Consider the following 21,139-nt stretch of genomic DNA (forward strand, 5'->3'; position numbering starts at 1 on the left):
TAACTGTTGTCTATCTTAAACATTCTTCTACCTTTTCTACTTCAATTTTTTTTAAACCAATACGTACTACCTATCTGGTTTACAAATTGGGTAGACCACGCAGATCAATCCATATTTTCATATCATTTGGCAGAGTAAATGTAAATTAGTTTTGAATATAAATTGTAATTATACTGTCTACAATTCAGTAGAACCTTAAACATAAGTAGCCATGTCTAGAAAGTTGTGGGACTAAAGTAAACACATACTATTTTTATAAGGCCATGTATGCAAGAATATTCTTTTTATCCATTGGTGTTGAAGTTTGGAAGCAGCATTATGCCATTATCTATTCTCTATAGAGGCAACAAAATGAATAACTGATCCATACCGTGAATTCAGTTTATATATTCTTTGAAATGAAAATTGGTTTGGAATCCTCATGATTCTTATCTTTGTTTGTAATTAAAAGCTAAGTCTACGATTATCATTGCCAAATACAAAACCAAGTTGGCGGAAGTTTGACTTACAGACAAAGTTTGTATACTTTTGTATTTCGAACTTTCTTCTTCTTCTTCTTTTTTCAGGGATAAATCAGAAGATTCAGAATTCATTTAAGTTCTAAAAGTCTATAGACTATAACTCCAGTGATACGTAAATCTATGCATGCTTATTTGACATGCACTAATGACTAGAACTATACATTGATTATTGATTAATGATCAGCACACAAGTACATCATTTGGTGGCATGGAGTCAGGAGGGTATCCTTCCAACAAGCAGAAAACTGGTGGAATTGTAAGAGTTTTAAGGCATCCATAAGCATTCCAGCAATAGGGATCCAATATATTCTGTCCCTGAGCAGGAAACAATTCAACATCTGAAAGCGTGAGATTTGTACATGGCACAGAATCACTGCAGGCTAATCGCATTGGTGGGCTTCTCACATCATAAGTCCCTTTAATGTTTGTGTACAATATGTCAGAAACGTATACTGCTGAAGTCTGATTCTGGCAGCCCTTTGTCTCGCAGTAGTATTGGTCTATGATGATGGGATTTCGAACTGTGTCCATAACAATGTTGTTGAAAGTCACCTTTGATACTGATCCAAATCCACCTTGCCATGTTTTGATTCTCACACCATTAGCTGAGTGCTTGATCAATGAGTCTGTCACTGTTATATTTGACACACATGCTTTGGTGTTCTGTTTGCCAAGGCTGCCAATGCTGTAACAAGATAAAACATGAGGTTGAGGATATCTTAAAGAAAAGGCTAAACTCCTTTTTTTTTTCCTTTTAAGGGGCGATGGGGGATAATGGGTAGCTTTAGTGCTCCATTTTCCATCAGCATTCTTGAAAATGGAGAGCCTTTGATATTTGTTATACATCTTTTAGTGTCACGACAGCAGTCCAAATCTCAACTCGATTGCTAGTTGCTGGAATGAGCCCGGTAAGCGGGCATGACTTGTTTTGACTAGATTTCAATTCGTTAGCTGGGCAATTATGCTTATGCTTAATGGCCACTTCCAAGGAATCTTGCAATTTTAGGGTCTCGCACTTTTGGTGGTTGTGGTGATAGTTTCACACTTAATTTGGAGGTTTTGGAAATGGAAATAAACTTTGTTTCTGCCTTAGTTTAGTACAAAAGAAGAGACACAGAGATTGCAGGGCAGATACCTTATTCCATGACTGGGACCACATGTTATGTTCCTTATGTCTACATTATGACAACCAGCTCCAATTGATACACAGTCATCACCTATGCAAAAAGGCAAAACTATAAAGAGTGATGCAATAGACTTGAAACCTTAAAAGGAGCCTATGAAGAAAGAAAGAAAGGAGCTTTTGAGAGGCTAAAATATTACTAGTACCGTTGTAAATTATTGTGTTATGTATCCTGACATCACTTGTGTTCTCTATGTGAATACCATCAGTGTTGGGACTAAGAGAAGGCGATTTTATGTAGAGTGAATAAACATTGACATCTTGGCAGCCATCAAAACGGAAATGGAATTGAGGGCTGTCTCTAACTCTTAGCCCTTGTACTGTCAAATTGGAGCTCATAAAAAACCTTATAGCCTGCAGCAAGTACAGCAATTCATCAGGATTACTTCAGAAGGAATTATATATATAAATATATATATAGAACTGCAACAACAAAATATAGTAGTCATGTTGTGCATAGGATTTAGGACTTACAACCGGGCTGTCACAAGGACCATGTGAAGTGGTTCCATTTACTCCCTGTGACATTAGTACAATAAGGTTTAAGTCCTAACAAAAGGGTAAAAGGGCTTTAACAATAATACTACAACAAAAAAGATATACTTTGTGAGGTTTGCAGGGAAGATTCCACCAGTTTTCTCCTCTCCCATCTATTAGTCCACCACCTTGCATTGTCATTCCGCTGACTCTGTAGAAGACTAGCCATTGTCGCTTACTGTAATTCTTTGGCCATGAATCAGGTCCATCTGGTGGCATAATAGTTCCTTCAATCTGTATACAGTTAGACATGAAAAGAAATCATCAACGTGTGTTCAATCATTAGTTCAACACATATATACCCCTTCTAGTGAATGCAACGTTACCTGGAAAACTAGTCCACTTTTGCAAGGACCTGTGAAGATGGTAGACTGTATCATGAAGGAATAGCGACTGGGAACTAAAAGAATGCCCGAGTCAGTATGGCAAGCATCATCCCAGGCCATTTTGAACGCTTGTGTGTCATCAGTGACACCGTCACCTACTGCCCCATAAGATAAAACATTGAAAATTGCTGCAGAATCTGCAGGACTCGGGGAATGAGCCTCAGGTGCAGGAGAAGGAGGTAGTGAAATTTGAGACAGAACACGAAAATGTGGTTCTTGTGGCTCTTGGAAGAAGTTACTAAGAAGCCTGCTCTCAGCTTGGAAAGCTGAAAAACAGAAGAAAATACAGAAAAACAGCAGGAAAACCTTATTAAATTCCATAATAAGTGTAGCTTGTATCCAAAAACAGAGGATTCTTTTTATACAAAAACGACACAGTGGTACACAAAAAGAATTTGACTACTTGCAGCTTAGCATGCACTCGGCACTCCCTGGTAGCTACAGAAATGTCTCTATTGAGTAATGGGTAGGTTGTGGAGATGGAGCATGCTTTTGATATTCAGAGAATGGAACTCAAGATCAGAGGTAGTTTTGTCACTATCAATAGCTCAAGATCATAGGTTCCCAGGGTGAAGGCTCCCACGTTTTCAGGAAGTCTAAAGAAGCCACCAACAGAACTAAGTTGTTTCCGTGACCACTGCCCACTAAGGCCACTATTGCTTCAACTTGGCTGATCTCTTCAGTTTTTACAAGTAAACTGTATATGTTAGCTAAGAATGTTGCAGAATCCATCAGCTGAATGAAATCAGATTTATACTACATTGGAACTGTAACAAACTGTTAGTGGAAGCTACCTTTTTTCAGGGTCGGTATATGCAGTTATGCACCTCTCATTTTTTTAATCTTAGCAAAACCGACCAATTCCATCTAGAGAATGGCATTTCAGTTGAGGATATGTGGAGAGTGCATTGGTGGATTCTGAAGAAGAAAAAAAGGGTGTGTGCTGCATTTGTTGGTTTATCAGAAAGTAATCATTGTTGTATAAAATCTATTAAGATATCCTCATCAACTGCTGAATGCATGCCCTCCCATTGCTTCCACTTTCCCTGGTCCCCAAAGTATTCATCTTTTTAAGGGTGGCCTGGCATTCTATTAAAAAAAGATGGTACCTCTATAACTGCACTGCACTTTCATTTCAGAAGATTACTGGCTTGGGTTTTTGGTTAGTTGATTAGATAACTTGGTATTTCCTCGTGCGAAGAGTACTTTCAGAGCAAAATCTGACTTGTGCCTTTAGCATTTTAAGAAGTTTTAATTGAAAACTATGAACTAATGTTGAAAATACATCATTAACATGTCACGGAAATAATAGATACATCAGATCAAGGAAAATTACAAATATTAGGTTCTTTGCACTGGTGACTGTGATTTTCGAGTATTGCATCCTACGCATGTAGATAATTAACTCGACATTTCATTTCTATTTAAGTTGTAACTAATTAATTACGATCGAAAGAAAAATTACATCAAACTATACAGAGAATTGCCCTTTTCAATCGAATCTTAATCTCGTCCTGATGCAAATCCAACTAATCAAGAGTTACTGGATTAACCAAATCTTAAATCGAAGTTTTTTTTTATCTTTTTATTTTATTTTATACATATTGGGTTAATTAGAAGCTAATTTATGACTTTGAGGATAAAAGCTACAGATGGAGGATTTATCACACATCTGTCAGAAGATTACTTGTTTAATATTGCAACGTCATCCAATCTCAGCCGATTGTCTAATTCTTGATGCATTGATTACCCGATTAAATAACAGTTACCACAACTAAACAGATGATATTAATTCTAAACTAGAAAGTAGAAAAAGAACCAAAAGTATAAATTCTCACGTCCAATATAAAAATCTTGCAAAGGACCAAAATAAAGTATAAACCATGTAAACTGGACTATTCTTCATTCATTTTTTCTTTCTTTTAATTTTTCATATCTTGTATCCTCCAATCACACCTTGACATCGGAAATGGAGTCTTTACCAATATCATCCAGAAGCAAAATTTTTGTTCTTCCTATTTGGCTTGTTCTGCTTGCAGACAAGCAGTTGTTGTTGTTGTTGTTTTATTACACTTGGTACCATGTAACCGGGGCAGGGAATTGATTAAAGGTGGAGATGAAATTGTTTTTTCATAGATGGAGAATGGATTGCTATATCTTAATCTCTTGTTTAGGCTTCTTTAATGGAATCTTTTTTGGCTTGGCTGAGGAAGTGCTTCTACTTTGGCCTGTAGTGGCACTTGCTTCCAAGCCAGCAAATATTCCTAGACATTCTTAATTAGCTGTAACAATAGAATAAAATAATCTATCAGTTGAAGTGAAATAATTGTTTATTTTATTGAGTTGGTCTTCAGTAGGATTGCAAATGAGTCGAGTTACGTCGAATTTTGGTCTAATCGCGTCGAGTCTGGACTCAATTTTACTGAGTTCAAACTCGACTCAATTTTTTTTGCTTTTTCGATTTTAGGTTGGCAGATAAAATTTAATGTAAACAATTTAGTGACTTGCATATGCGAATATATAGATGAAAATAGCAAAGTTTGGTTCAATTCCTTTCTTCTTCTTCTTCAACCTTTTTTTGGACGACAAAACTGCAGAACGGCCAAGTGACTAGACAATTTCCGGTTACATCCCTTTTAAGCTTGGCTAGACCAGGATTTTCTGTCATTTGACTGACTCGCCAAAGACAAAGATTACGAGTTTTTAAGTTATAACTAACCAATTACATCAGTAAGGCCTAACCAAAAAATGACGAATACAAAGGGTCAAGCATCCTGCAGAAAAGTAATAATTTAAATTTAATATGTTAATTAGTAATTGTATCAAACTTCAATCATTTCATTAAAATCATACAAAATCTTTAAAAAAAAAAAAAAAAAAACTACTATTCAGCTTGACTCAGATCTTTCATATCTAATAAATGTCAATATTTCGCGAGAAAGTATTTTCTGTCAGAAAGTTAAAGCATAGTCTGCAGCCCTGCTTAGAAAATAGAACAACTTGAGTTAAAAATAGTATGTAATTGTGACAAAATAAACAACAAACCCAAGACTAAGCAGTTTGATTAAATTCTACAATCACTGTCACTATAGGTATTTTGATTACAATCCGTAGAGCGGTTAATAACTTTACACCAATGGGTTTTAGTAATAAAGATTAGTGAAACCCTACTCTTAGTAGTTAATCATAAAACTCATAGAAAGGATGTATCTATAAAACTCATTAATCGACTATGATTGACCTTAAACATGTTAGAACATTTTCAAACATTGAAAATTTGGACAGAATCCTAAAAGCAGCTTTCTGCGTTTCGTTTGCAACATTTTAGGTTTCAACAGAGATACAACTCCAAACATATTTCTAACGATTATTAGCTGTTCAGAAGACGTGAAACCTTATTTATATGGATCAATTTGGGGTCTTTTGGCTGCAAACTCTAGAAAATTATTGCTCATTCTCTTCTTTGTTCTTGGAAGTAGTAACAAAGATTTGCAACCAAGCTTCATCTTATTCTAGAGGATATTCGTCCTTGATTTTTTCACTTTATAGTGGACAAATAAAGGTTTAAGGAAATTGATCTGTAATCACGATTTGAAACATTTTTCTTAGTTAGTCTTGTTGTAGTTGTAGCCATTTTATAGTATTCTCTTTGTTGTTCTAACAAAACAAACATCTCAAAAAAAAAACTTATTCCTTGCTTTGAAACTCACTTACTAAACGCTGGAGAGAAGAGACTTAACCCAAAAAAAAAAAAAACTCACTTTCTAAACACCTCCTAAATAGCACTGTGGCTTCTAATATATTGATAAATTAGTAGACTTTATTGGTTTAATGCTAAACTTTTACTGCAATGACATGGTCATCGCCGGCCTTATTTTATGATGCATGTTCAGTGATCCATTTTTGGGTCAATATAGCAAGGAAGGATATACCACAAGGATGAGGAAACAAAACAAAGATCATGCATGCATGTTAGTGATGATATCCATCACCTCACCAAAAGCAGGCCACCGTTTATTAGTAACAAGCAGCAAAGAATTGTGACTTGTGAGGACTTGATTTGTCCACAACTTATCAGTAGCAATTAGCAATTAGTACTATAAAAGAAACGAGATTAGTAAATGCAAGAGCAATTGTATTGTTCAGTTGACGATCCAATTGTGTTTAATTTTAATGTCGACGGAAGGGATTGATAGTAGGATATCCTTCATTGATGAACGACAAAATTTGCAAAGGACTAATTTAATTTTGCACTCTCGAACCTTATCACTTTTTTTCACTTGACACTCGCACTGCGCGAACTTTGTCACTTTTTTCACTTCGCACTCCAAACTTCAATTTGGACCACTTTGCATTCTAAACTCTAAATTTTTAACATTTTACATCCTAAACTCTCAAGATGTCTGATTTAAATCCAATCAATGACAATGTTACCAAAATTAACGAGATACACGGCGATGCAGATTAATAATACTGTATCGATGTGTTGTAACTATGAACTCTTAGTTTCTTTCGACTATTTTAACACATTGCCATTAATTTTTATGATCCGAATCACTAACATTGTTAGTCCAAATTAACGAGATAAAAAACATTATACCATATAATTCAAACTAGAAATCGCAGAAGTCCCGGATCCCACGATAATGATGGCAAAAACAGGGTAGAACCACTATTACAACTTTAAAACTATCATTCACCCCTAAAATTCTTATGTTATTGAAAAAAAAAAAAAACACTAAATAGGAGAGCCCTTTGACGCAATAAATTACCATTCTTGCACAAGTTTGTTTCACTTCCTAAACTAACCCCTACAAGTACCAAAGAGAGTTTATTTTAATTAAGCAAAATAACAAAAACTGGTTTTAGAAAGTTGAGGGCATGGGGGTCACTGTAATTTCACTAACCAAAGTAGAAAATCTCTTGGACGGTTCATGATCCTAAGATTAAAACCACTTAAGTTAACTAATTAACATGACATGAGTAAACACATAATTTAATTAGACAAAGACTTGTCATCTTATCAATAAATAAATAAACACAGACTTGTATCTCTTTATCATTAAACCTCTTGTATCCATTTGGCAATTATCCCGCAACTTACAATACCATCTGCCGAATCAAATTGCTCATCAGCTGAATGCTCCTAACCGAGACAATTTCTTTATGTCCCAAGTCCAAAAGATTAAAAAAAGGAAATGAAGTAACCATTCTTCACTACCTTTAAATGCAACTTGTTACTCACTTTCTTGTATCAACATAGGCCAATGCTGCAACATTTCTAAAAACTGAAGTTCTTGATCGTATTCTTTCCAACAAAAGAATGCCTCAGAACTCACCAAATTCTTCTCCAAAATCTAGATGGTCTCCAATAGGTGACACATCAATTGAAGAAACATACTCTTCAAGACCATCTTCAGTTTGCAGAACTTCAGTTGTAAGTGACAAAACAATAAACTTCACAAGTGAGTATAACTTTGAGACACCAAGAACCATCTTACAAACGCCAATCTACCCTGGAAACTCCACACCGGATATAAGGCAAACGATACAGAATGCATCTCCTGGAACTGCAAAAAGTATCGCGTTTAACATGTATCAGAGCTTGAAGCAGCATGGATTGAGAGATGAAATTGGTAGAGCATTCACGAGAGACAGGTCAGAGAATGAAGAGATCAGGTCAGCTGAGGAAGACAGCAGGAGGGGTGAAGAGCTCTTGGGGATGGAATACATATTGAGAGATGGATTTGTCAGTTATCTTCGAGATGTGGCGAAGATTACTCCTCCCATTCCTCAAGAGGTAACTTAATTAAACTATGCTTTTTCATCAGTAAGTTTTACCAACGGTCATTGCTTTTAATGCAGATATGAGGCTGGTTTTAGATGTTGATGATACCTCCTAAGATTCTTCATCAAATAAAATTAAACACAGAAAATGCTTGTCCACAATGCATGCAGTATATTTTGATTATTAGTGCAAGGAGGTAACAGAAATTTACTGTAAAAGGATATCCAAACTGCATGAAAAATGCCGCAATTGCAGGAAGATAAGTGCACAGAAAGGACCAAGGGTTACTTTCCACCATTAGCGACTGGATTTATCTTTTGTACGCTATCATTGTAAAAACTTATTTACACAAGGAGTTCTAGATTAGTTGCGTGCTAAAATTTCAGGACACTTACTAGATAAAATTTCCTATACATGATACTCCAGGATTATTTCTATTCTCAGTGTAAGAAGGATTGTTAAATCCAAAGAGACTATTTTTAGTTCTTGCTAACATATCTAGGATAAAAAGAAAAAAAATAGAAATGCAAAAAACCATCCTTGGCAAAGAATTGTAAGTGTTCGGACCCAGTATTTCCTTTCTCATGATGTTGGGATTTGTTAAGTACGTAAAGGGGATGTAATAATGCAAAACTCATACAAAATTTTAAAAAACCCTTGGGAATCTCTGTTCTGGCTAGGCCGGAGTACTGCAATTTGTCTCTTTATATTTCTGACTTTTGAGTCTTGACTGTGATAGCTTATATCCAGACAGTAAAAGTCCGAATTGGGATGGTCAATTTTCTAGATCAATTTAAAATTGAATGCCTGCATCAAGAAATCATAGTAATTATATGAAATGCATACGTCGTTAGTAATTTTATAAAGTAGTATAATATTTATATTAAATCAAATGTCTGCATCAAGTATCCAATAAAGATGCATGTTGAAAGCCTCTGCTTTTGTTCGAAAATCAGAAATACTTCCATATGATTTCAGGACATAACAATGACTTCAGATGTCTAAGTCATCATTCAAGATATCGAACACTCAACAAATTTCCAATTCTTGATTGCTTATGGGCCAAAGGTAAACTCGTTAGCATAAAATGATTTTGAAAAACCAATACAGGATTCGTTGTCCTTTTGTCACGATGATATCAATCTATGCATTTAGGAAGCCTGCAACTAGCTGGAAACCGTTTGTCTATCCTAATCAAGGATCTATGTACACTATCTTGTCGTGGAAGAGAGAGAGAACCAAAGTATTACTTCCTATATTCACCTGAATTTCTAATGGTAAGAGTGGAAGAATTCACATTGCAGGTAATCAGATTTTCCGGCATAAGCTATGCAAAGAAGTTTGAGATACCCAGCAACAAATACGAAACATTTGGAAATAAAGTGGTGGGATGGTTTACAGGGCCCTTTAAGAAAATATTCCAGTGTAAGAATTCTACCTGGATTGATATTTTGAAGGGGGTAGATGGTTATATCATGCCTGGTTCAATGACCCTTCTACTTGGGCCTCCAGGTATGAACAGTATCCATCTGCACAATTTTCGGAAAGGTGACAACCATCAAATCTGCAATTTTCTGCACGAGTATTGAACCATGATTCCAATGCTGCAGGTTGTGGCAAGAGCACTCTTTTAGAAATACTTGCTGGAAGAGCTAAAGGAGACAAGAATTCTCACCTGCAAGGAGTGGTTATGTACAACGATAAATATGCATCTGAGGTTCATCTAAGCAGACTTGTTGCCTATGTCAGTGGCCAGCTCAACAAGTATGCAGCTTCCCTACTTACCAGCATGACAATTTCTAGCCAAACAAAGAAAGCTTTCACTAGAATATATTTGAAACTCATGGAACCCTATTTGTTATTAGTTCATGAACTTTGAAAAGTTTTATTTCCAGAAGAAGGATTCAATTCTGCAGGTTATCTAATATTTGCTGATATCAAGGACTAAAAGAAGCCAATCACTTTTTTTCTGTGTTGCAGTCACCTTTCATAAGTTTCATAAACCTTCTTTTGATATTTACCGCTTTTTCTGCCCTAAATCTGCAGACATATTCCATTTTTATCTGTTCGAGAGACACTAGAGTTTGCAAGGGATTGCAGCCAAACACTTCGTCCAGAGAACTTCACTCCTCAAATGAGAAAATTCTTTGCCCATGCACTTGTAGAGGGACAAGATCCATTCTTAGAGTACATATTGGAGATTCTGAACTTGAAGAACATTGAACACAAACTTACTGGAGAAGCAATTTCAGATACTGATCGCCAGAAGCTCACAACAGCGGAATTAGCATTGGGGACTTATGCTGTCATGCTTTATGACCAGCCACTTTCAGGGTCTGATCTTGCAGCCACTTATGACCTGGCGGACACAATAAGAACAGTATGCAGAATTCAACAATCTTCTGCGATCATGTCACTAACGCACTTATCACAAGAAATATTTGATCTCTTCGACAGAATCATACTTCTAGGCGATGGTCATGTGGTGTTCCAAGGACCTCGACAAGATGCAGTTCCCTATTTCAATAAACTTGGGTCAGTAATAATAAAAATGCATAATTCCAAAAAGTCCTAAACTATCTTAAGAGTGTGGTACTTTTGATTTCTGGAGGTGCAATCCTAGTGATATAACTCAATATGAGCTATTTTGGTGGAATGTGCAGATATGAGAAGCCATTGCATGTGGAATCAGCTGAGTTCCTGGAAGATATAGTGGCAGGATATGGTTCCCGATATATAGCACCAGAAGCGACTCCTTTGTCAATAGATCAGTTGGTTGGGAACTATAGGAATTCGGATCACTACAAAGACATTATAAGAATTGTCACCAAGGACAAAGTGAAGCACACTTACTGGATCGAGACTGAGCCCGGGCTTGGCCTGTCTCTGAAAACACCATCCACGTACAGTTCCTTGGTTGATGCCAAGCCAAGAAAGTTGACAGGTACGTCTGCCCATCAAACCTCATAGTAATGCTCCAATACACAGGATTCTATGCACCATCTCCACTGATTACAAACTTCGAAATTATAGAATAAGAAAAAAATTGTGCTTTAGCTATTAATAGTCAACGTAAGCAAAACCATGCTTGGCTGCAGAATTGGTAGTTAGCAAGATTTCTAGCAAAGTTGGTCAGTCAGGAGGAATTGAGAGCACAGGCAGAGTTCAAATTGGAGATATCGTTACAGCATTGTCTGTAAACGGTGAAGAATCGACATATCTGGCATTGGGGCCACAAAGACACCAGCATGAGCATGCCTCTCATGCATATTCTACATTGAAGAAGGCTGTGGGGCATATACGTATTCAAGTGGAACGTTATGAGACAAAGGTACAGATTCTCTTCGAAAAAAAAAAACTAACTAGAAAAAGGAGACTACAAGGACTTTCGTTTAATATTGTGACAAGCAAGCACCTTCAATAGAGCTAAAAAGAAGATGCTAGTTCCAAAATAACTGAAATAACTTTTGCTGGTATAGGAGGAAAGTTATCAACCCCAATGGGAGAAATCCCAAACGCCATTTACACAAACATGGTTGAAATCTACAAAAACACTCATCGGCAGGCAAATTAAGATCACCAAACGCCTCCAAATTTTACTCATGTTAAGGCTATTCCAGGTAAGTATCAAATCTTGGTATTAATCCTAATTAAATATATTGGAAATAGCTGAACAATGTCACAGTCAATTTTTTGTAATACCCTCTTGGATACAAATAATGTCGATTCTGTTCATCTGAAGTTTATGCCAACTCTACCTAACAAAGACTGCTGCTATTGCAGGCAATGATACTTGGCTTGTTTACTGGGACTCTGTTCTACAAGCTCGGAGGGCAATATGACCAACAGAAAATGAACTCTGTGAGGGCCTTGGGGTTTGTGTCGACAATGAGCATAATGCTCATAAACTTGGTACAGCTCCCACTTTATTTGCTCCAACGGCCTATCTTTTATAAGCATCAAGCACAGAAATTCTTTCGAGCTTCCTCATATGTTGTGGCCCATTCCATAGTCAACATCCCGCAAACTCTAATAGAAGTAAACAACTAAATGACTTCCTTTTGCAGAAATATAATAAGAGAAATCTGTAGTGCGAGACTGATAGATCTTATGACTACTGTATTTTGCAGGCAGCATCTTATACATTCTCCATGTATTTTCTGGTCGGGCTATCATTTTCAGGGAAGGGAACAGCTTTGGTTGAATATCTGCTTCTCTTATTCCTGGTGGCATACTTTGGTTCATCAGTTTTTTTCTTTCTAAGTGCCGTATCTTCAATTCCAGAGACTGGGAATGCTTTAGCAGGTACAGAAACTCCTTGCAAAAGCACTTAAAATCACTTTTTCTCCCACATATCATGTCATGATTCATCTTGGGCATGACAAGATTAGTGACAGGGTAAAAGACAATATAGTTAGTAAAAGTTTAGTTAAAAATAATTTATCTACCCAACACATGACAGTCCTAAAATCCTACATTTTCCATGTGTAGTCACAATCACTTGATTAACAAGTTACAGGTCAAATTATAGGTTTGTCCTCCAAAGACGGAAAGTTTTTCTCCCCACCTCTCTCTATCTCTCTGCTACAAATAACATTCATCATTTAATATCTTGCAGGTCTTCTGGTCTCAATCTTCATCTTATTCAGTGGCTTTGTAATCTACCCATCCAATATTCCTACCTACTGGAAATGGCTAACATATATAAATCCAATCCGCTGGGCCAATATTTCATATTGCCGATCCCAGTTCCAGTATTATGATGATCCATGCTCCAACTATAAAGGTCAATTTCCTTTCTGTGATCAATTCCCATCAAATACAGTTGGGAAGGCCTATTTGCTTTATTATGAGCTTTTAAATGACAACTTTGGACCATGGTTTCCATATGCTGTCCTAATAGGATGGACAGCAGTTATGACCATATTAGCATTATGTGGTTTGAAAACCCTAGAGTTCAAAGGATTAAACCAGTCGCTGCCACATCTCAAGAGGAGTTCTGTGGTAAGCAACTTTAGGAAAGACAAAGCGAGAGAATTGTCATCAAGTGGCAGTGCAAGTGACCAAGACTTATATCCCACCATGGACACCAGACCAAATATACTGCCACCTGGTGTTAAAGTGACAGATGACCGTGGAGTTGAGAGATGGATTGAGGATATTGCCATTGATATGGAGAGAAGAGAATTGGGAATTCCAGTAGAGCCTGTGTCCTTCATGTTTGAAGATCTATCTTTCACAAGGTATCTTAACAAACTAAACTTCTGGCTAGCATGACGATGATTCCTAACTACTCAAAAATGATATACATTGCTTTGTAAGGGAATAAGAATCAGTTTAAATTAAATAAGGCTTGGTCCAGCCATAGCATCTTTCATTTATGTATTTATTTTTCACAGTGCTGATACTCATTTAACCGTCCAAACATACTTGTGGGAAAAAAAAATCATATACCAGGTTTGACATAGAAATGAAGAAAAAGATATTGGTTTTCAACCGCATCACAGGCTATGCGAATCCTCAAAACATGCTAGCTCTATTAGGTGGTTCACAAGAAAGCAAGTCCACACTCCTGAAATGCTTGGCAGGGAGGATACCTTCAAGTCCCTACCTCCAAGGTGACCTGCGGGCAAATGATGTCATACCTGGAGAAACTTTCTTCAGACTAATAGGCTATGTTGAGATGGTTGACGCACACCAGCCGTATCTCTCTGTCCGTGAATCTCTTCAATTCAGTGCAGCACTTAGACTAAACAGAGAAATAGACACCAGAAGCCGTCATATCCATGTTGAGTTAGTTCTGGATCAACTTGGTTTATTGCCTTACTCTAACCAACTTGTTGGTTCACTTCGTGATGCTACAGGGAGAACATTTGAGATAGCCAAGAAGATGACAATTGGAGTAGAGCTTGCCGCAAACCCAAGTATTCTTTTCCTGGAGGAGCCAATATATGGACTAGATAGTGCAGGGATCTCGAGTATCCTCGCCATTCTTTCGGGATTGTCAGCTTCTGGTCTGAATATAATTGCAACCCTCACACACGCAACTGTTCGATCACTTTCTTTCTTTGATCAAGCTCTAATTCTAACAAGAGAAGGAGAACAAGCCTATTTTGGCCCAATCGGACCAAACTGTGAGGATTTGCTAAATTATTTTTCACCGATCCCAAGCTCCCCCAGAAAGCTAACTGGAGAAAGTCCCATTAGCTTGGTAATGGGATATTTAGGACAAGGCATTAAAAGTAGGGGAACTCCATCCATAAACTTTGCAGACAAGTATAGAGCTAGCTCCCTGCATAAGCAGGTGAATGAAGAGATTGCCGCAATAAAGAATCTACGCAAAGTTAGAGTACCCAAAAAGACTGCCCCAGCCTACCCAGCTCCATATTCACGCCAAGCAGGTCAGGTGCTCTTGAGAACACAAAGGTTCTTATGGAGAAACGTGCAATACACATATGGCAGGCTTACGGGGTGCATCATGATAGGTTTCTTAATGGGCTCCCTATACTATCAGATCAAATACTCGGACCTATATGGTGTGACATCAAGATCACTCTACATATACATGCAAGTTATCCTAATTGGAGTAATCGCCGCAAACAACGTAATCCCACAGATTGGTACGGACAGACTCGTTTATTTGAGGGAGAAAAGGGCAGGAATGTATCTGCCAATATTCTATCCGTTATCGTGGGCAGTGGGTGAGATTCCATACTTGTTCATCGTAACGCTTGCAATGGTAGGTATTGGAAATGGCTTGGCAGGAATTGGAACAAGATCAGTACCAGAATTCCTAGAATATTGGCTTGTGCTCTGTGTATTCACTTTGTGTGTCACGTACTTTGGTATGATGGTGACTTTCCTAGCCCCACTGCCGATATTTGCAGCATTTCTGGTTTCAATCCTAACTTCACTCTGGGTGTCAGCTTCTGGAGTAGTTGTCGTGCTGTCGAACATTAAGTTCTACCGTTGGATGTACTGGACCAACCCTTTTCAATATGCAATGAATGCATTGACTTCAATCAGTTTTTACTGCAACCCGAAGACGTGTGCATCAGATTGCAGCTGCAAAAGGCTCCCAGATGGCTCCTATGTGTGGGATCGGTTGGCAAACTCGCGAGCGCTAAGCCACACAAGGATAAATACGGACATACTCATCTTATCAGCCATGGGCGTTCTGTTTGCCAGCCTAGCCTTGCTCTTCTTTTCCATGTTGAGACACAACAAAAATCCTTCTGAATAGAGTTACATTTCAAACCCCATTCATCTCAGAAGGCATTGAGCTGGTTCACTAAAATCCCAAAGAGACTTGATATGCAATTAATCGAGTTAATCATAAGCTTAGTAGGACTTAATTGTTGGTGGTGTCAATTGTTAAGCTTGGCAGTCGAGTCAAGTTTGAGCTGTCATAAGGATCTTTAGTCCACGAATCATGAGCAGGCAAGAATGAGAAACTTGTCTGCAGGTGTTTTGGTAATAGTTGTAGAACACATTTATTGCGTTAAAGCAAAAATAAACGAACCTTTGGTGCCGTACATCTATCTACGGTTTTCATTTGCAGATATCATAATCACTTCTTATTGCACCTTGATTCTCTCCAACGAGTCAGTCAGACATTGATTTGAAATAAGTGTATCCTTCATTTAAAAAAAAAAAAAAAAAAAAGTGTATCCTAATACACATATACAGGTTCTCTTGCAAAATTTTTTCTTCCTTCGTCTGTCCTCCGTTCTCAGCCCCCTCTTTATCATGTATGTAAGCGGTGGCAGCTATGAGTCTTGAACCTGAGTATAACAGCATGACGAAGTATCCTACACTTGCAAATACTTTAAAAATAATAATAATAACAAAATACCGACCAAGTATGTTTTGATTGGGTATCTTATAAGCTTTGATATTTACAAATCATGGAGTACTATCTTGCAGAGTTTAGTGATAGGCTCCAGAAATACAAATCAAGACCTGACTGTATTCTTTTCCGGTGCTATTGTAGTTAGGAAAAACATTTGCAGGCGGTAAAGAAGAACTCTCTTTTATCCTAAACCAGATTACAAAATATGAGTGACCCATTTTTCAGTACTATAATAAGATAAGTTGTAACATCAACTGAGTGAAATAATATGAAGAAACTGATTTGTGGTGTGCAATTCCTAACATGCAAGACTTGAAAGTGAAGGAATTTTAAATCTCTAAGCTATGCATAGGCGGCTCCTAGCCGTCATCGAAAGTTAGGATCAGTGTTTTCAACAAAGCCTACTATCAATAACTTCCAAACCAATAAAGCTTGTTAACATCTCAAGAACATCCCATGTCATAAGATTGTGTACATGTTAAAATTGTGTGAATTGTTACTAAAAAGGTTACTAACTTATCTTTGAAAGTCAAAGATCGAACAACTACAGATTTCAATTTGGCACTTGAGGTGCTTAATTAGCCTCAGGTACACGTACAAATAAAGAAAACAACAGATCCTCACCTGTATCCATGCTTCAAGCAAAGATATGTAATCATTTTCTGGATCCAGACCCACTGAAATCAGATATTTTTACTCCAATCTATTATATAAGTTGTTGATCTTGAAGTTCCCTAAGTTAATGATTAAAAAGGGAAAAATTTGTTCCACTCCATATGCAACCCATTTATAGTCTATATCAAAAGCCCACAAATGATGCTACAACAACGCCTAGGAAATATTAAAGCCATATATTTTTAGCCCTCAATAAGAAAAACATCGTAGAATTATTAATGCCGCCACATATTCATAGAAAAATGACAAATTAGAGCTCAAATGAGTCTTGGTGAAAATTCCAGAATGAAATAACATGTGGAAAGGTTAACTCAAAGCAATTCTTCATCATTCAAGAGCTATGAGGTGCTAGAACTAAAACATTAAGGAAATGTGCAACCCTTGTCCTTTGATCCATATAACCACAAAAACATATCCAAATAAAAGCTAATAGCAAAAAAGACATGGAAACTGATGCATAAAGTATGAGGTAAATACCTATCCCCAATCAATAAAGGGTAAAGGAGGATATCCAGCTTCTGGAGGAGGCATCAAGGATGGAGGTAGGTTGCCCCATGAAATATGCACATTCTGACTGGATATCTGACCTATTTCAACCACGAAGATAACAAGATTAGATGGAAACAAGTTAAGAAAGAATATGTTTAATATTCCTTCTAATACGGAGAGTAGGGCAAAAAGGGGAAAAGAGGAACTGGTCAATGTGCCTTTAAAAGGATTTGATGGAATTATTTCCAAGATTATTTTGTAATCAACCATTATCAATGAAATTTATTGCTAAATGTAAAACCAATGGGGGAAAAAGCAGTATCAGATATTCTTCAACCACAAGTTTGTGAAGTCTATCGGTAGGAATAACTATTCATAATCACCCCTTCTCCCTCCTCTTCCCCCAATAGACTCTCCTTTAATTAACAAAAAAGAAAAACTTTGAATACTACAGTAAAACAATGAGTTTGATTAAGTAGCTCTATATGGTTCCGCCTTTAAAAGGCATGTAGACCAGCGGACAGAGTACCTCCCCATGGACCCCTCTTGCCAACAAGCAAAATGGCCTAGCAAACTAAAGCCTTTCCTGCATCATGATGGACTACACCTAAAATGGTGGCTATCCAAGTTGTGTCATCTTTGTTCTCTGTGCTCAAATTATGAAAATAAGCTGTAGTATGGTAGTAATTGTAGTTATAAGGAGGTGATACAGAGAACATAGGATCGATGGCATAGGCATCTTCAGTTTCAGCTATAACTATAAATCTACCAAAAACCTGATTTCAGTTTCAGCTATTGCTATAAATCTACCAAAAACCTGATTAGTAACTTCATAAAACACATGTTAGAAGAGGTAAAACCTAATGTTACCCTTCATTTTTTTTAATAAAAAAAAAAAGCATCATCTATGCGGATTGGTCCTCAGAGTTTGGATGGGCTGTTTCAAGTCTGGTCTTAGGATTCCATACAAGCAAAGTCTCAAGCCTTTTGACAAGATTTCTGATGACTAACGGTTAAATGAATGGACAAGATCCCAATTCATGCCTCCTAAATCTCATAGCTGCTATCTTTGAAACAGTTATCATCTCCTTGTATTCACAAACATACTGTTAAACTGGGCTCATATTGAAGCTTTCTAATGACTGATGTATTAGTATAGCACATAAATTGACAAATGACTTCATAGTTTACATCCATCATAGGACTTGTATCCCTCTACCCCAATTGACCAGAGTGCTTTCAAAACGAGTTCTGCTACCCCTCTTTGGTTATTGCTAATCCATTTGATCAGGTGTATATTTGCTTTAAGGTATCTAGTACGTGTTTGGTCCAATTATTGCCTTAAGGTTGAGTCTGCACAGAAGAAAATATCCCGATCCAACAATAGAAGGAAAGTAAGCAAGAAAGACTGCATGCAAGATTAAAATATAATAACACAACCAGATCATTGAGACAAAAGAGGCACCTGGCAGCACTTGATCATTCGGATTTTGTTTCGGATGATAGTACTTACAAGAATCCCCATATTGGCATGAGCCCTGAGAACATCAAAAGTTTAGAATATTAATCAAATATAATTCTCCAACAATTCAACAGATGTCATGCCATACAAATACAAATTCCTACAATTTAGTCGCTATCAATAAAAAGCAAACAAGAAATTCAAATCATTTAACTCAAAAAAAAAAAAAGTACATGAGGAGTGCATTTCCCTTGTTTGTTAATTGACAAGTAAAAGTGCTATAGGCTAAATGTCCAGTAATAAAGTTGTTCAAGTAAAATTTGTCTTTACCGTTCGGACGAATCGATTGCAAACACCTTGTTTTCCCAAGGCCCCTGGAGCAGGAATCTGATTTGCATCTGCTAACAGAAATAATAACATTTGCAAAACAATAAAAATACAAACAATTATAGAATCAACTTAGGGATTAAAGCAAGCTGAAAAAATAAAGAAAGGAAATGTAAATAAGTAGGGAAGGAAGAAAGGGAACTAACAGCGCAAGGAGTCGTACCAGAGAGCCTTGGCCCTCTGGTGATGGACGCCTTGGAGGTGGCGCTTCCGGGCTGCGGCGGTGTCTTGGAATTCTTTGTCGCAGTAATCGCAGTAATACTTCCCCAACGGCATTTTTTAACTGAGTGTGTTTGACTGTTTGACACTTTTATCTACTATCTTGTAAGATTTGGGACGATACAACTGTTCATGTTTTTTCATTGTTAATTAATGACTACTTAAAATGATTCACCCCCATAATTTCTTCACACAAATGGCAGTTAAGGTGTAGTTAATTATTGAGGTCATCAAAGTCATGGGGTGGAATGTGTTATAATTATGGGTGTCAACGGGTTGGATTCGGACCGGAATTAAAAATTTCGAATTCAAATCCAACTCATATATCCGACGGATCTTGATTTTAGAGTTCTGGAACTGGATCCAACAGGTCTAGGTCGGAAAGGTTCAAATTTAATTATTTTAAAATTAAATTTAAAACCAATCACAAATCCAATTTTCAAACTTAAACAAATCAAATTACAAAATTAAATCACAAATAACTCGCAATAATTAATTCAAAACTAATTACGAATCAATTTACAAAGTCATTACTAAATTGTTAATTTGATAAAAGAATGTATTTAAAAATATTTATATTTTATAATTATTAATATATTGTTCGGATTTAGGTCGGATACGGGTCGAAATCCTATATTCCATATCCGACCCCTTTTTTGTTAGAGTAAATGAGTCCGAATTCGAATTCGGGTATCGAAATTATTTTTCAACCTAAATTCAAAAAAATTTATCGGATCCGAGTCAGGTCCGAGTCCAAACCCGACTCGCTGACACCCCTAGTTATAATACATTACATATTTGGAGATTATTGTCGTAATTGCTTGAAGCAGAAAAAAGGAAAAGTTGATGATGGTTATGGACTCATCATGGTCTCTGCTTTTTATTTTGAAAGATCTTCTTCATCAAATATCAGAGGCGCACGTAAAAGAAAGACCACAAAAATTGTGTTGTAAAGGGCACAAGGAGTTTGAGAATACAAGAAGGCTTTTGCTTGTTTCAAATTTAGTTATTTTATTCTCGACCAAATACAAATAGGGTGAACATATTTTTCCAAGTGTTCAGTTTCACCGTATTTTTTGTATTTGTATGCACTTGCACATTTCATGAGGCGAATAGATTTATCTTATTTGTAGTATCAAGAACTCCCAAGCGCGATGCGCACAGATCCTAAGCCGATCATTGACTATGACACCAAAATGTTTTTACTTGTTTTCCTACAGTACCATACTACTACTACATCTACATATAAACCATCGAGCTCTGGTTGAATGAGCACCAAAAAGGGGACTAAATTCCTCTTTCGATCGTAGATCGGAGGTTAGAAACTCATCTGTAATAAAAAAAAAATTCAAAAAAAGTGTCAGAATATTCCTTTAATCAAGTCGAATTTGTATGCCTACTAACCCCGAATTCAGTCTTTTTAAACCCCCCCTTCTCTTCTTATAGAATAAAACAGATTAAATTATAGATCCTATAGGATAAGATGGATTAAATTATAGAAATGTTATCCTTGTAGAATAAGATAGATTAAATTATAAAAATGTTATCCCTTTTTATAGAAGGAGATAGATTAAGTTATAGAACCTATAAAATAAAATAGATTAAGTTGTAGAAATGTTATCCCTATAGAATAAAATATA

At 36.7% G+C, this 21,139-nt stretch overlaps 4 protein-coding genes across 12 annotated transcripts; 2 read left to right on the forward strand and 2 right to left on the reverse strand.

The window, feature by feature from the left end:
* Nucleotides 1–505: 505 nt before the first annotated feature.
* Nucleotides 506–3,331, reverse strand: LOC113763363 (polygalacturonase At1g48100-like). The gene is made up of 6 exons (XM_027307136.1): nt 2,568–3,331; nt 2,308–2,475; nt 2,179–2,223; nt 1,851–2,058; nt 1,657–1,738; nt 506–1,206 (listed from the first exon to the last, which is right to left on the reverse strand). Exons 1-6 carry the CDS (start codon nt 2,946–2,948, stop codon nt 702–704), a joined length of 1,389 nt encoding a protein of 462 aa, XP_027162937.1. The 5' UTR covers nt 2,949–3,331; the 3' UTR covers nt 506–701.
* On the forward strand, nt 3,090–13,692 carry LOC113760282 (ABC transporter G family member 40-like). The gene is made up of 11 exons (XM_027302834.1): nt 3,090–3,152; nt 7,891–8,427; nt 9,720–9,927; nt 10,026–10,179; nt 10,462–10,950; nt 11,079–11,359; nt 11,514–11,746; nt 11,895–12,035; nt 12,199–12,327; nt 12,546–12,720; nt 13,034–13,692. The coding sequence occupies exons 1-11, from the start codon at nt 3,090–3,092 to the stop codon at nt 13,690–13,692; spliced, it is 3,069 nt and encodes a 1,022-aa protein (XP_027158635.1).
* LOC113758819 (zinc finger CCCH domain-containing protein 3) lies at nt 7,659–19,556 on the reverse strand. Of its 9 annotated transcripts, none has more exons than XM_027301568.1 (5): nt 19,427–19,556; nt 19,224–19,294; nt 18,897–18,969; nt 17,420–17,524; nt 7,659–8,197 (listed from the first exon to the last, which is right to left on the reverse strand). In XM_027301568.1, exons 1-4 carry the CDS (start codon nt 19,554–19,556, stop codon nt 17,430–17,432), a joined length of 369 nt encoding a protein of 122 aa, XP_027157369.1. In that variant the 3' UTR covers nt 7,659–8,197; nt 17,420–17,429. The 9 variants fall into 9 exon arrangements, with proteins under 9 accessions (XP_027157369.1, XP_027157354.1, XP_027157365.1 ...); XM_027301553.1 differs by having other exon boundaries at nt 17,420–17,529; XM_027301564.1 differs by lacking the exon at nt 7,659–8,197 and adding an exon at nt 15,944–16,199 and having other exon boundaries at nt 17,420–17,529; nt 19,224–19,291.
* On the forward strand, nt 13,886–15,658 carry LOC113760284 (ABC transporter G family member 37-like). Its single transcript, XM_027302840.1, has one exon. The coding sequence runs from the start codon at nt 13,886–13,888 to the stop codon at nt 15,656–15,658; it is 1,773 nt and encodes a 590-aa protein (XP_027158641.1).
* Nucleotides 19,557–21,139: the final 1,583 nt, after the last annotated feature.

Source organism: Coffea eugenioides, chromosome 2, assembly GCF_003713205.1.
Source record: "Coffea eugenioides isolate CCC68of chromosome 2, Ceug_1.0, whole genome shotgun sequence".
Taxonomy (NCBI): Eukaryota; Viridiplantae; Streptophyta; class Magnoliopsida; order Gentianales; family Rubiaceae; genus Coffea; species Coffea eugenioides.